Consider the following 14,973-nt stretch of genomic DNA (forward strand, 5'->3'; position numbering starts at 1 on the left):
TTGTGACTCCATCTGAATGGATTTTTTTTTTTTTTTTTTTAAAGGAGAGAGCGAGCAAGCAGGGATGGGTAGGGGCATAGAGAAATAGAGAATTTTAAGCAGGCTCCACTCCTGACGTGGGGCTTGTCTCACAATCTTGAAGTCATGACCTGAGCAAAAATCAAGAGTCAGACATTTAATTGACTCAGGCACCCAGTCACCCATAGATTTCATTTTATTTGCTCTTAATATTAAGTCTATTATGAAAATTCAGTGTATGTCCTGTACATTTTTCTTTAGTTATAGCGCCCAGAATTGGTCATATTTTTTGGGTAAGTTCCTTTGTTTTATATCCAGGAAAGTAATTCCCTTTATAGGGTTTCCTAGCTATCAGCAGGCAGTGTCTACCAGTCTGAAAGTCAAAGGGAACTGATCACTGTGCAAATAAGATAAAACTAGCCTGGAACCTACCAGGATAGGGAGGTAGGTAGTTCAGTTTGAACTTGTTAAGTTGTTAACCCCTAACAACTACTTCAGTCTACTTACCGTTTTTAGGTTTTGTGTTTATTTCTAAGACGGAGAGTAAGAGAGAGAATGAAACACAAAATCCTCCTAAGTTGAGAAGAGAGGAAAAAGGTTCATTCCATCTTGCTTCCGGTCCCTATCTTATATCAAAATAAGTCACCCACATACAGAACAAACTTTTCCCTGCTTTTGCCACAAAAACAAACTGCACTGAGAAATTTGAGTGATGAGTCCCTTTCTGCCTCCTCCATGTGGAAATGTATTTACGTTGTTGGTGAAAATACTAGAAGGCAGAAAATACAACTGCTCTCTACTTCTTCTGATTTGGTATTATCCAATGATTTATTGGTATTTATTCAACGATTTTCTGAAAATCAAGTATTGAATATTTAATACATATTTCAACACTTGACGGGAAAGAGGTGGGAATCATGTGAGGAAAAAATTAGTATTTTCAGCTACAAAGTGGAAAGAATGTGTGTAAAAAACACCTCTGTGAGGTGAGAAGAATACGCTGGCCATTTTGATACTTTACTGATGTTCTGACCAGAATCAGATCCCAGAAGTGGGGCTTCCCCTGCTCAGGAATATCCCCCAGCACTGGATGCACTCTGGAGGGTGCAGCCTGGGCGCGGGGCTGAAGCTGGCAGGCACAGGGTAGCTTCTCGACCGAGATCTTCCCACAGCTCGTTCACTGGGGACCTCACTCTCCAGGAATAACTTACATATTCGTTCAGTGTGACTGAACGCTCTAACAGCGCCTCTATTCCTGTGGCTATTCCAATTACCGCGTCAACACCTCCGGGTTAAGGAGTAACTAAAACATTTTAGAGTTGCTATCAATCTTTTTTTTTTTTTTTTTTTTTTTTTAGTTGCTATCAATCTTAAACTCTGGTAATAAGATAAAAACACAAAAAGGAACACATTTTTCATCGCTCCACTTGCCCTGTCTGGCTCTGTGTAGCCTCTAATCCATGCCTTTGCATGTCAGTCTACACATCCACCTCCACCAGCTAAATCATTATCAGGTAATGACTTAGGCCCTGAGGAGAACTGACAAAAGACCATCTTTATTTTATTTTATTTTATTTTTGATGGCGCTTTTTTCCTTTTGATGAGTAGACAGATGCACTTACTCTTACAAGTTAATCTTTTATAAGCATTCCTTATTTGAAATCAGATTTTCTTTTTTTTTTTTTTTAAAGATTTTATTTTATTTTTTTTTATTTATTTGACAGAGAGAGATCACAAGTAGGCAGAGAGGCAGGCAGAGAGAGAGGAGGAAGCAGGCTCCCTGCGGAGCAGAGAGCCCGACGCGGGACTCGATCCCAGGATCCTGAGATCATGACCTGAGCCGAAGGCAGCAGCCCAATCCACTGAGCCACCCAGGCGCCCCCTTTTTTTTTTTTTTAAAGATTTTATTTTATTTTATTTATTTATTTTTTTGAAATCAGATTTTCTGAGTAAAAAAAAAAGATCTGCTTTTTTTAAAACATATGATTTTAATGTGATTTTTAAAGAAATTCTTTTTTTAAAATATTTATTTGACACAGAGAAATTACAACTAGGCAGAGAGGCAGGCAGAGAGAGAGGAGGAAGCAGGCTCCCTGCGGAGCAGAGAGCCCGATGGGGGGCTCGATCCCAGGACTCTGGGATCATGACCTGAGCCGAAGGCAGAGGCTTTAACCCACTGTAACCCACTGAGCCACTCAGGCGCCCCTAAAGAAATTCTTTCTTATATAAAATAAGATGCCTTGTATGAAGAAAGGGGAAGGGATAAGTAAGACAAAGGGTAAAGATTCAAAACATTCTGTGTTATGTGACAGTCTTACGTAGTAAGATGAAAAGAGGTTTTGTAGAATTAAGCAAACATGTTTTCTCTTTCTTTCAAAATATTCTAAACTGTTCTAGTTTATAGCATTTTAAAATACCTGGGCCAAACATAAATCCAAATAAAATCTGTTCATCTTTTTGTTCATCTTCCATTCTAGCAATTTGTGATTTAGAGCAATTTATCAAAATTCTTTTTTTCCCCAACTTTAAAATGTTTATCCTTTAAAAAGTCTTACCTTTTCAGACCTTTTTTTTTTTTTTTTTTTTTTTTTGCCCTTTACCAGAAACGAAGTCTACTTTCCACAGTTCAGCCTGTGTCTTGGAAACTGGCAAAAAGCAATGACTTTTGATTCACAGTCCTTTGGGCTGTCTTGAGAAATCACATTGTGGCTGGATATGAAGTCTTGACTCTTATCAATAATTAGTTCCTAACAGCATGGAATAGAGGCGTTGCTCTGTTATGAAGATGATAGTGTGTTCTTTGGAATCTTGGACACTTACAATTAATCTGGTAGACACTGATTTCTTAGCTTCAGAGTACAATTAGTCTTATTCTCTTGGCTCACTAAGGTTAGAAATTACATGTTATCTATTTTCGAGCGTTACCATGCAGACTGTTATTTCAAATGTATTTAGTACAGGCATAATGAATCAACCATGAATGACACAATACACACTTCTTTGACTTCCTACTGTGGAACCAGATAAGTACAAGAGAGATTGCAGATTATAACCCCTTGGTTACAAAATATTCGTGCATATCTAATTTTCCATACAAAACCCTTATGACTAACAAGTCATGGATAATAATGAGATATAAAGAGCAAATTTGCCTCTTGTCTATTTACTCTGTTTGGCCTCCCCTCTGCCCCCACCAAGGAATCAAAAAACTATCCTACTTTGAAACCTATTATATAGGACACTGCCAAATGAAATTAAGTTTTCCAAAAGACTTCAGTGGTTTTCAAGACTCCTTGAATAAGGCAGAAGAATGAATTATTTACAATTCAAGAAATTACAACTTTGAAAATGAAAGATGTTTGGTAACAGGATGATATGATATCTAATTCGTTCAATAATTGCTATCTATTTGGATTTTTAAAGACAAAACATCTATAATTAAATATGTAAATGATCAAGAAAGATTATACTCTCATTTAGTTATTAGAATAAAAATGATTTTTTTTTCTTAGTTCAACATGTATTTGTTGGGCATCAATTTTGTTCCGGGCATTGTGCTAGGTTCTTAAGACACCAAAATAAATAAGGTGGAATTCCCACTCTTCATGAGCTTACAATCTACTGTGGGTTTCTCAATTGAGGGTCTGCAGGTGTCATTAGGGATTCTGGGAGGGGTTACTAAGAGTTCCAGAGGGATTAAATAACTTTTTAAAAATTATTTGAACTTTCTTCTCCATGCAATCCCAGCACAGTGATTAAGCAGCACCGTTAGCAAATAAAAAAAACAAACAAAAAACCCTTTTATTTTATTGCAACAAGAACACTTAACAGATCTAACCTCTTAACAAAATTAACAAATTTTAAGTGTTCTGTAAAGTATTTTGACTACAGGTACAATGTTTTACAGCAGATCTCTAGGGCTTATTCACCTTGCTTAATTAAACTTTATGCCTATTGGTTAGTAACTCCCCATTTCACCCTTCCTTCAACCCTAGGAAATTACCATCCTATTCTTTGATTCTATGAATTTGACTATTTTAGATGGTTGATATAAACTGAATCATGCAATATTTCTCTTTCTGTCACTGGTTTATTTCACTTATCAAAAGAGGGAAAAGGCAACCTACAGAATGGAAGAAAATATTTACAAACCATATATTTGAGAAGAGGTTAATCTCCAAAATATAAGGAACTCCTATAACTCAATAGCAAAAAAACTAATGATCTAATTAGGAAATGGGCAGAAATAGGCATTTCTCCAAAGAAGACATACAAATGGCCAACAGACATATGAAAAAATGCTCACTGTCACTAGTCCCCAGAATCAGAATCTGATTCTACAAATCAAAATCACAAGATACCACCTTACACCTGTCAAGATAGCTATTATAAAACAACAAAAGACCAGCATTGATGAGGATGTGAAGAAGTTGCAGCCTTTGCACACTATTGGTGGGAACAGAAAACAGCATAGCCACAATGGCAAACAGTATGGAGGTCCCTCAAAACAAAACAAAACAAAAAAAAATAGAACTCTCGTATGATCCAGCAATCTCAGTTCTTGGTATTTATCCAAAAGAACTAAAGTCAGTATCTTGAAGATATTCCATGTTCACTGCAGTATTATTCACAATAGCCAAGATATGGAAACAATCTAAATGTCCATCTATAAATGAACAGCTAAAGAACGTGTGATATATCCATACAATGGAATATTATCCAGCCTTTTAAAAAAGAAGGAAATTCTGCAATATATGACCACACGGATGAACCTGGAAGATAGAGATTATCTTTTAAAAGTAAGAACAAACCATTTACTACATACTACCTGAGCATTATTTGATGGAATATTCCAGAAAGGAACCACAATGCTCACAATAGCTCTGCTCACAATAGCTCTTGAGCACCTTTCTAATCTGTTTTAGTGTTCTCATCTACTCTTTCCAGTATTTTATTAAATGATTACGATGTCCAGGGCAGCTGGGTTGTTCAGTTGGTTAAGGGTCTGACTCTTGGTTTTGGCTCAAGTCATGATCTCAGGGTGGTGAAATCGAGTCCTGGCATCCAGCTCCATGCTGAGTGTGGAGGCTGCTTAAGATTCTCTTTCTGGCTCACTCTCTGCCCATTTCCCCTCCCCACACCCCACTCCCGGTTGCACACGCTCTCTCTAAAATAAGAAATAAATAAAAATAAAATCTATGATTACTACATTCTCCCTGTAATGTGGCAAAAGTCTCCAAAATGATTTTGATGTATGTGCAGAGCAAGGATATATGCTATGGGGCAGGATGATGGACAGTTTCGTACACTTCATTAATTAGCTTTTCAAAGTCTTTTAAAATCATGTCTTGTAACCAGTAATGGAAACTGTAATCATCATGATCTCCTTGCTTTCCTTGCTCTGATTTCCCAGAATTCTTTCTTTCAATCTCTCTCTCACATGCACATACATATATATATACCTTTACCTTTAAAATAAGTATAATCAGGGGCGCCTGGGTGGCTCAGTGGGTTGGAGCCCTTTGCCTTCGGCTCAGGTCATAATTCCAGGGTCCTGGGATCAAGCCCCACATAGGGCTCTCTGCTCAGCAGGGAGCCTGCGTTCCTTCCTCTCTCTCTGCCTGCCTCTCTGCCTACTTGTGATCTCTGTCAAATAAATAAAATCTTTTAAAAAAATAAGTATAATCATATTCATAATCAAACCCAAAATAAGTGATGTTGAAATGATTTGCATTGTCCCTTCATTAATGTTGTGGAACAATTGTTAGCTCATTCCTATATTTTTAAAAAGTCAAATCTGTGATATTGCCCTATACTCCTAAAAGCAGAGAGTATGGTTTTACCTTGTTTAAGTTGGAATCTTTAATTTATTTATTTGAGAGAGAGAGAGAGAGAGAACGAGAGAAAGCATGAGCTGGGAGAGGGAGGAGCTCCCCACCAAGCAGGAGCCCAACACCAGCTCAATCCCAGGACCCTGGGATCATGACCTGAGCCAAAGCAGACACTTAACTGACTGGCCACCACAGGTTCCCCTAAACTCTTTTATCTATTAGAAAACAGTGATTACCTATGTTTTCTCACAGGTCTAAAGTACTATTTCAGTTCTTTAAGTGCTAACAATTTCCTTGAGCTGAGTCATTTTTAGGGATTTCAGCTCTAACATTTGTGCTTATAGGATAGAGCTGCTAAACCCAGCTGTCGAGTCCCCAGCAGGGGCCAGGCTGGGAACTGAAGCGAAGCATCCTATAGTACTCCAGAGAACCGTGGCAAAAGTGCTTGATAAGTGCACCCCATTGTTATAGAGGTTGTTCTCCATTTGCTGCTTCTCCCGCAATCATGTAATCTAGTTAAGTAAATCGAGTTTATTGACCATAAATCAATGATCCCAAAGCATTAGCAAATATCTTTGTTGCTCTAAATATATTCCTTGTTAAACTCTTTTTTTTTCTTTTAAGATTTTATTTATTTGAGAGAGAGAGAGCGCGCGCACGAGAGAGCACAAGCAGTAGAGGGGGAAGAGCAGGCTGGCCATTGAGCAGGGAGCTCCATGCAGGATTCAACCCCAGGACCTGGGATCATGACCTGAGCTGAAGGTGGCCACTTAACTGAGCCACTCAGGAACCCCCTTGTTAAACTCTTTTATCTCCAGTGTGGTAAATTCTTAATTAAGGAGGCTGCCATCCTTGACAAAGTGATTTGAATAGTTACAGACGGAATGTTTATTTTTCCCCCTCAGGAATATTGTGCATATATTATTGTATGTGTGAGCTAGCATGTGTTATAATTTAAAAAAGCATCTGGAATTCCGTAGATTTTTGTAAAGGTGAGTTTAGTTTTCTAATATAGTGTTGAAATTATTTTTATGAGATAAAAATGTGGGTTGCTAAAAAGAGGCACCTGGCTGGCTCAGTTGGAAGAGCATGCAACCCTTGACCTCGGGGTCATGAGTTTGAGCCTCATGTTGGGTGTAGAGGTAACTTAAAAAAATAAATAAACCTAAAAAAATTTTGGGTAGGTGAGATGTATTGGATAAGAATAACATCAGTGTAAGAACTATATCTTATCAGAAAGAATATCACTCATCTGTCATACTTATTTTATTAGTCAGATTCAAGAGAATAGAAGAGTTCCTAGATTTAATCACTTGGTTCATTCTTTAAATGCCACATATGGACAGTGTGGTTCTTTGACTTACATCCTGCCAGAGAAGCACTGGGGAGACTAGGTCAATGTCATCAGCGATTAAAAGGCCATATGAAACATACGAATGCCCTGTTTTCTCTGTCCTACCAAGATCAGGCTGTCTGAGGAAATCCACTCTAGCATCCAGCTGCTCTGAGATGGACAACACCACTTAACTTATCTGATTGAGACCTAAGCTCAGACAAATCTATCCAGAGGCCTTAAGGCTAAACTCAAGAAACATCTTAAGTGCTGGTAAACACAAGGTGAAACTGCTTGGGACTTGTGTTCCTGAAAAGCATTTTCTTTTCCCAGTCATACCCCAATTATGTGTTTCAACTCCTCTGATCATATTTGGGAGACATTTAAATATTGATTAAACCCTAAGATATCATGGGACACCCGGCTGGCTAGGTGGGTGGAGCGTGTGACTCTTGCTCTTGGGGTAGTGAGTCTGAGCCCCATCTTGGGTGTAGAGTTTACTTTAAAAAAAAAAAAAAAAAGAAGAAGCCTAAGACACCTCAAGAAATTGAACACCAACTCAAAGCTAAAGTTCCGGAATGAGGGTAGCTAGGTAGCTCAGTTGGATAGGCATCTGCCTTCAGCTCAAGTCATGATTCCAGGTTGCTGGGATGGAGTCCCACGTGGAGCGCTTCACCCTCTCTCTCTGCCCCTCCCCCTGCTTATGCTCTCTCCCTCTCTCTCTGTCAAATAAATAAATAAAATCTTAAAGAAAAAAAAACCTAAAACAAAAAGAAAAATGAATTTAAAAATCATAAAAACACAGAAGCAGAGATATTTCCCAAGGACATGTTAGCTCTCTGTTGAGAGAGGATAGAAAATATTACAGAGAAGAGAAATACAGAGCTTCTGTCTAAGGTGATGAAAATAGAGGGGATGGTTGCATAGCATTGTAAATGTATTTAAGGCCACTGAAGATAAAAATCACGTTTAAAAATGGTTAAAATGGCAAATTTTATGTTACATATATTTTTTAAAGATTTTATTCATTTATTTGACAGAGATCACAAGCAGGCAGAGAAGCAGGCAGAGAGTTGGTGGGGGGCGGGGGGAGCAGGCTCCCCGCTGAGCAGAGAGCCCGATGCGGGGCTAGATCCCAGGACCCTGAGATCATGACCTAAGCTGAAGGCAGAGGCTTAACCCACTGAGCCACCCAAGCACCCCTGTGTTACTTATATTTTACAATTAAAAAACGCCAGTAATCGAATACACCAGATACTACTGAATTGCACACTTTAAGTGGGTGAGTTGTATGAAATGTGAATATCTTGATAAAGTTCCTTTAAAAATGTCACGAAGAAAAAGAGGATCAAACTCCCTGAAAGAAAAGGCCACAATGTGTAACAGTCCTCGCCTTCTAGTTTTCATTTTTTAGGAATTTGATTTGATTTGCTTCTTCCTACATAGTACTATACTTCCCTGGCAAGTGTCCCATTTTAATCTACATTGGGAGGAAACAGGATGGCAAAATATTGCTGCTGTTGGAATATGAAGCTTATTTATTTTAGCACTGTGGCTTCTAGAAATCTTGTTTTTTTCCTTCCAATATTTCTTTTTAAAGATTTTATTTATTTATTTGATAGAGAGAGACACAGCAAGAGAGGGAACACAGCAGAGGAGTGGGAGAGAGAGAAGCAGGCCTCCCACTGAGCAGGGAGCCCGATGCGGGGGGTCGATCCCAGGACCCTGGGATCATGACCTGAGCCTAAGGCAAATGCTTAACAACTGAGCCACCCAGGCGCCCCTTCCTTCCAATATTTAAAGGAATCGTGTGGAACACTAGCGGATAGTCTTTTTGTTGCCTTATCAAGATGGCGTTTTGGACAGCAATAGAAATCCAGTCACCTGAAGGAAAAAAGGTATTTGGGCCATATTTTCCCCAAACTCTGACAACATGAAAGTAGCTATTGGCAATTGACTTTGTTAGAGAATTCCTCATTGGTGAAGTTACAGTCTCTTTAGGAACTTTAAAGATGGTGGTCCTAAGACTGAATTTGCCCTAGGTGACAAATCAGAATCTAGCCATCTGGGGAAAATGCCACAGTGATTATGACGCGTAGATTCTATTCAGTGACATCTCAAATTTCTATAATCCCCCAATTCATTAAAATCCATTAACAATTTTAATATCTTTGCCAATTTTAAAAATTTCCTCTTAAATTTTATATATTATATCCAATTTCATCAATTGTTTCCACCCTATCATGAAACAGACTACATACGGAGCAATGCTGCCGGGTGAGAAAACAACTTATCTGTCATGTAAGGTAAATGCAATATTTTTACCACCATTTCTCAAGTTCCTAAGAAGGATTAAAACTCCACCAAGGATGGAGCTTTGTTTGTTATACTGTTTGATTTTGCTGTGCAGCTTTTGTTTTCTACCTAGGAGGACAATTCACCCATGAACACTTGATATAAGAGGGAGGAGGTAGGCGTAGAGGAGGATGAACAGGAAGAGAAGAGTCATTTAATAATTTATCAAGATAAATAATGCTGCTCAGGTTTTATAAAGAATAAAGCCAGGCTTAACAGTGAGTACAGAGCACTTGGATGTTTTAATTATGGTTCTAAAGGAAATTATTAGGAGAAAAAAATTTTGCCTTAGATAATTATTTATTTTAATTTTTTTCTTGAGATGTTACTGATTTTCTTAAAAATACTGAGGAATTCAAAAACAGAAGGTCACAAATTCTTCCCTAGGACAAATGTATTCTGTTCCTAATGATTCTTCTGGAACCATAGTCAATGAAATCATCCTGAACACAATAGTGTTTGTTCTGGGATAGACTTTCTGATTTCTCATTCTGAGACAAAGAAAGACTGAAGAATCAAAACCAAGAAATGTTTCTCCTAAACAAACTGCACTGTTTGAAAGCTCTTCTTCTTAGCTGTGCTGAAGTAGTTGATGTAGTGGTTATTTTTAACTGGGAACAGAACATTTATTTTGGAAAATGTTCAAATCCCTAATTTCATAATGAGCAGAAATACATACTTTGGATGAAAGACTATGAAACTGCAGTATCCCCATCAACACGTAGGTCCAAGATCTCCAACAGACAATAACTGCATAGTTTTTATGAATGAAAGTCCTCTAGAAGCCATGAAGTCTTAATCTGGATGACCTGTATCAATACTAGAAGAAACAAGGTGCTTGACCTCATCAAGGTATTGTGTTTTCCTGCTCACAAACATTTCCTCATAAATAATGAGCTCAAGTGATGTCAAACGGATTCTATTTTGTTTATTGGTTATTACCTTTATTAAACAATGTTAGCCATATCAGATGATTAAAAAACAACTAATATTCTTGGAATAAGTGCATCCTACATAATGATATAAATGGATGCAGTCTTTCATCAGAGCTGTGAATTTTCAGGTTGCACAAAGATAAGTAGCTCATATTCCAAATACGACAAACACTTCTGGGTTAATAATCATCCAGCACAATTCATAAGGTCCCTATTATATAGTGGTGTGTATAAAACTTACAGAGTTTAGCACAAAGCCAGTACAAACAGGAAAGTATCATTCTAATTGTTACTGAAGTGCTAGAGGTGGGTGTCGGCGATGGGTATCCTCCTGAGTTCTACGATTTGGGAGTCAGTCAAGGTACCTCCCTCCTGGCTGCCTTGACCAGATTCATTATCACTGACACTGAGACCAGCACCTGTAATAGAAAAAGAATAAACACAAAACTCTCCACCATTAGTGCTGTGAACTAAGGGTCAAGTTACATCAAGCTGACATGTGTTTATTTCTATTACAGTGGTGAATAGTGAGCTATACATTTTGAAAATAAAAAAATCATCATTATTTTTTTAAGTAGGCTCCACACCAAAAATGGGGCTTGAACTCGCCATCCTGAGATCAGTAGTTGCATGCTCTACCGATTGAGCTAGCCGGGCGCCCCTTGACTAAGCATTATTAATACCTAACAATTATAGGCCTATATTGAAATTCTCTTTGGTAGCTTTTGTAAGTGAAAAGTAATTTCTAAGGGCACAAGTTTGGGTTCTTGACCTTTTCTGTTTCCACATGGTTGACAGGTGTAACATATTCCCAAGAACTGCAATTTTTAACGGGGAGCATATTAAAGTAAAAAAGACCAGGCCGGTTATAGGAATTTTTCAGCAGGAGAGTAGGGTTTGCTGTTAGAAAACTGAGTCTCCAACCCCATGTGTCTGAACCTAGTAGGGCCTTCAGCAGAGACTCAGTGTGGGCAGTGATCTGAGAAAAAAGACACGCATTGACAACACAAGCTGTCATATCAGCGCCTAGAAGACACTGGCTCTGAACGACTCAGATCTGATCCCCAGATAAAAATAACTGCGTAACACAGTACCAGAACAGAGCCATACACAAATTCCACAAGGCTAGCTGTTAATACAGATAGTGCCCAGAATCTTCATTTTGAGGAAGCTCCACTATTCACTACTCTTCCTAACAGCTTAGAATAATTCAGAGAATTTAACACTCTGCCCAAGTAATACCTCATTCTTTTCTTCTCCATTGTCCAGAGGACCACAAACTCTCATGTTCCCTTGTGCTCTCTCTCTCTCTCCCTCTCTCTCTCTCTCTCTCTCTCACACACACACACACACACACGCATGCTTGCGCACACACAAACACAGAATGGGGATGTGGTCACAGGGTGTGCTGCTGGGTTGAATCACCAGAGATTACAGCTCCCACTCCTCCCCCTCTGCAGGGCACCAGCCTCTGCAAACAAGAAGGCAAATGAAAAACCAGTGGCTGGGCGGCTGAGACTTTCCTTTCTGTTTGAGAAAGGCAGTGCTGCAGAGTCCATAGCTATGGGAGGATGGTGAATTAGCTGCTTCTTAACCTATTTGGGGATGAAAGCAAGAGCCCACGACTGCGTCTGCCAGCCAAGCCCTCCCTCTTCTGGGTCCATCTTTCCCAACCTCTCCATGAAGGGCCGCTGTTGAAACCCATCTTCACACCTTTGCTTCTAGGAAACTGCACTTGCCCATGTCATCCTCTGATCTGCTGGCTTTTCCCAGAGAGCTCTTGTGCTTCCTTCCGAATCTCTTCCTCCTGGGTCACCACGGGAGGCCTTGTCTTCAGCCCTTGCTTCCAGGCCCACAGCATCCGCCTGACCCCTGCTGGCTCTCTAGCCTGACGTCTCACTACTATTACACCTCTGCGTGACATGCCCGTCTTATCCCCCGCCGCCTCAGTCTGGGCGCCTCCATTCTTCCTGTCAGTATCGCCTCTGCTGTCATCTCTGCTGTCCACAGAAACATGAGGATTCTCTATTGAAATGTTTGACTCCCTCATTGCATTATGTCCCTTACATCTTTAGACCAACTAGCTTGTAGGACAGTGCCCAGCACACATCTGTAGGACAGTGTTCTGTAAACATCTGCTGAGTGTATTAATAAACTATGCTCTGCATTCTAGTTCTTACCAATGTCTCTTCCAAGCCTTACTGCCTGTCTGTTCCTCGGATGCATTCCGCATTCCATGCCCTCTCCTTCCCAAGAACAAACAGTTCCTATTGCCTACTGCATCAAGGCTGGAACCCTGCGCATTGGCTTTCAGACACTTCCTAATCTGGCTCTACCCTACCAAATAGACATATTTCAACCCGGGCCTGTTGGAAGGCTTCCTCAGTGTGATCAGGTCTCTTGTCTGGTCCTGCACGTCCACATTAATTCCTGCCAGAGTGTCCTCCTGTTTGTCCATTGAGGCCCATTTTCATACCCATCCACAGATCGCTCTTGCACCTTCCTTCAAAACAGGGAGGTGGTGGATGCAGTATTTGAAAAGAAAGGTCCTAGTTTATACCGGAAAAACATGTGAATCATATCTCCTTTATTCTCTTAAACTGCCCCGCTTTGTATGGTAAATTATATGGTATCTCCCCAGATAAGTATATGTGTCATGGAGCAAAATGTGTGACAAACACCCATGGACTCTTTCCTTAGGTTAGGAACGAGAATACTGCCAATGGCAATATTTTTAAAAATTTAGTTAGTTGCCAAAATTAATATATTTAGTATAAAAAAAATCAGGTTTTTGGTTTCTCTTGAAAAACAGAAGGCAACACTAGGCCTACATTTTCTAGATGGCCAAAAAAAAAAAAAAAAGCACCCCAAACATGGATTTGGCACTACCGTCTGTTTGCATCCAGCCCACGTGAATCACTCATGGTATTTGCTTGGCCCCTGAAAGTCACATTTGAGTCTGTCACTATATCTTAGAAGAACTAAGTGGAAGAACCTCAGTGGATTGGGAAGACACTGGCCACTCTCGAAGAAGGTAAGTGGGCCCTGAGGCGGATAGCAGCTTAATCCAGGCGAGAAGGAAAAAAAGGGCTATGTAACAAAGTTGCCCAATATGGGATCAACTACAGAGAAGCAGGGAGGACAACATGATTACCATCAAGGCAGAGTGGGGCTTAATGAGTGAATGGGTGTCAGCTCCCACTGACTTTGTGTCTGCCTGCTGCAGATCTATCAGGAAGACAGAACTGTTTGCCCGCCATCTTGACAAAGCCCACTAGAAGGAAGTTCCATACTGGAAGCCTGCTGAGCAGACAGCAAGGGACAGAGTGAATTGGGCTTGAGGTTTAACACGGGGTGCAGCTTTACAAGTAATGGGTGTCTCCGGCATGTTTAGTAGCCTAGAGCCCCGTGGAATGTCACGAAGTTCTAAATACGGCTTCCCCCGGAATTACCACATCTATATGACCCAGCTCCTCCTCCTTCTCAGTTTCTGCCCAGCTGAAATAAATGCGTATTACTCAAATTTTAATCCCTCACTGAGACTCAGAAAGGCCCATATTATACATGTTAATAACACGGCAGACTGGGAACATAGCCCCAGGTTTTTTGCTCTTTGTTTTTTTGTTTGTTTTGGGTTTTGCTGTTGTTGTTGTTGTTTTATTTTTAATTTTTGATCCTTTTACAAAGATTTTATTTATTTATTTGAGAGAGACAGAGATAGTGACAGAGAGCACAGCGGGGGAGGAGAGGGAAAAGCGAACTTCCCACTGAACAGGGAGCCCCAGAGTGGGACTCCCATCCCAGGATCCCGGGATCATGATCTGAGCTGAAGGCAGACACTCAACGAACTGAATCACCCAGGCTCCTATTGTTGTCGTTTTAAAGATTTTATTTATTTATTGGAGAAAGAGTGAGAGAGCATGTGTGAGAGAGCGTAAGTGATGGCGAGGGAGAAGCAGGCTGCCTATTGAGCTGGGAGCCTGACCCATAGCTTGATAACAGGACCCCAGGATCACGACCTGAGCCCAAGGCAGACACTTAACTGACTGAGCCACGCAGTCTCCTCTTGGCTCTTTGTAACAAATAAATAGTTTTGCAGTGAGTATCATGATTTTTTTTTGAAAGGTATTTTTTTCTGCTTAAATTTTAAGCCAAAAATTCAAGAAAAATCCAGTAACTGTGGTAATAGTTACTTTTCCATATAATAGATAGAAAGGTATTTCATATTCTTCTAGTACCTTTCCTTTCTTCAACATTTTAACACACCTAGTTAGGAAAAGGATGTTTATTAGTCTTGTTTTAAAGATGCAGGGATTGCTTGGGGATCGGATGTGTTCACTGAGTGGCTAGGTCACCCAGCAGGGAAGTTGCAGAATTATATCCTGACTGGCTATCCTGGTCTTCTGACCCCAAAGTAAGGTGTTTTTTTCTATACCATACTGCCTCTTGTGGCAGCTGTTCTAATTGTGTTACTTCCTTGTCCCCTAGGCTTTGAGTATTC

At 39.9% G+C, this 14,973-nt stretch overlaps 1 protein-coding gene across 1 annotated transcript in view; it reads right to left on the reverse strand.

Moving 5' to 3' along the window:
• Positions 1–10,456: 10,456 nt before the first annotated feature.
• Positions 10,457–14,973, reverse strand: part of ADGRV1 (adhesion G protein-coupled receptor V1) — a 515,461-nt gene continuing 510,944 nt past the window's right edge. Inside the window, exon 90 of the mRNA XM_046001147.1 lies at positions 10,457–10,891. Within this exon, the coding sequence (XP_045857103.1) occupies positions 10,773–10,891 (119 nt within the window). The 3' untranslated portion in view covers positions 10,457–10,772. The remainder of the gene's footprint in view (positions 10,892–14,973) is intronic.

Source organism: Meles meles, chromosome 3 (genome assembly GCF_922984935.1).
Source record: "Meles meles chromosome 3, mMelMel3.1 paternal haplotype, whole genome shotgun sequence".
NCBI lineage: Eukaryota > Metazoa > Chordata > Mammalia > Carnivora > Mustelidae > Meles > Meles meles.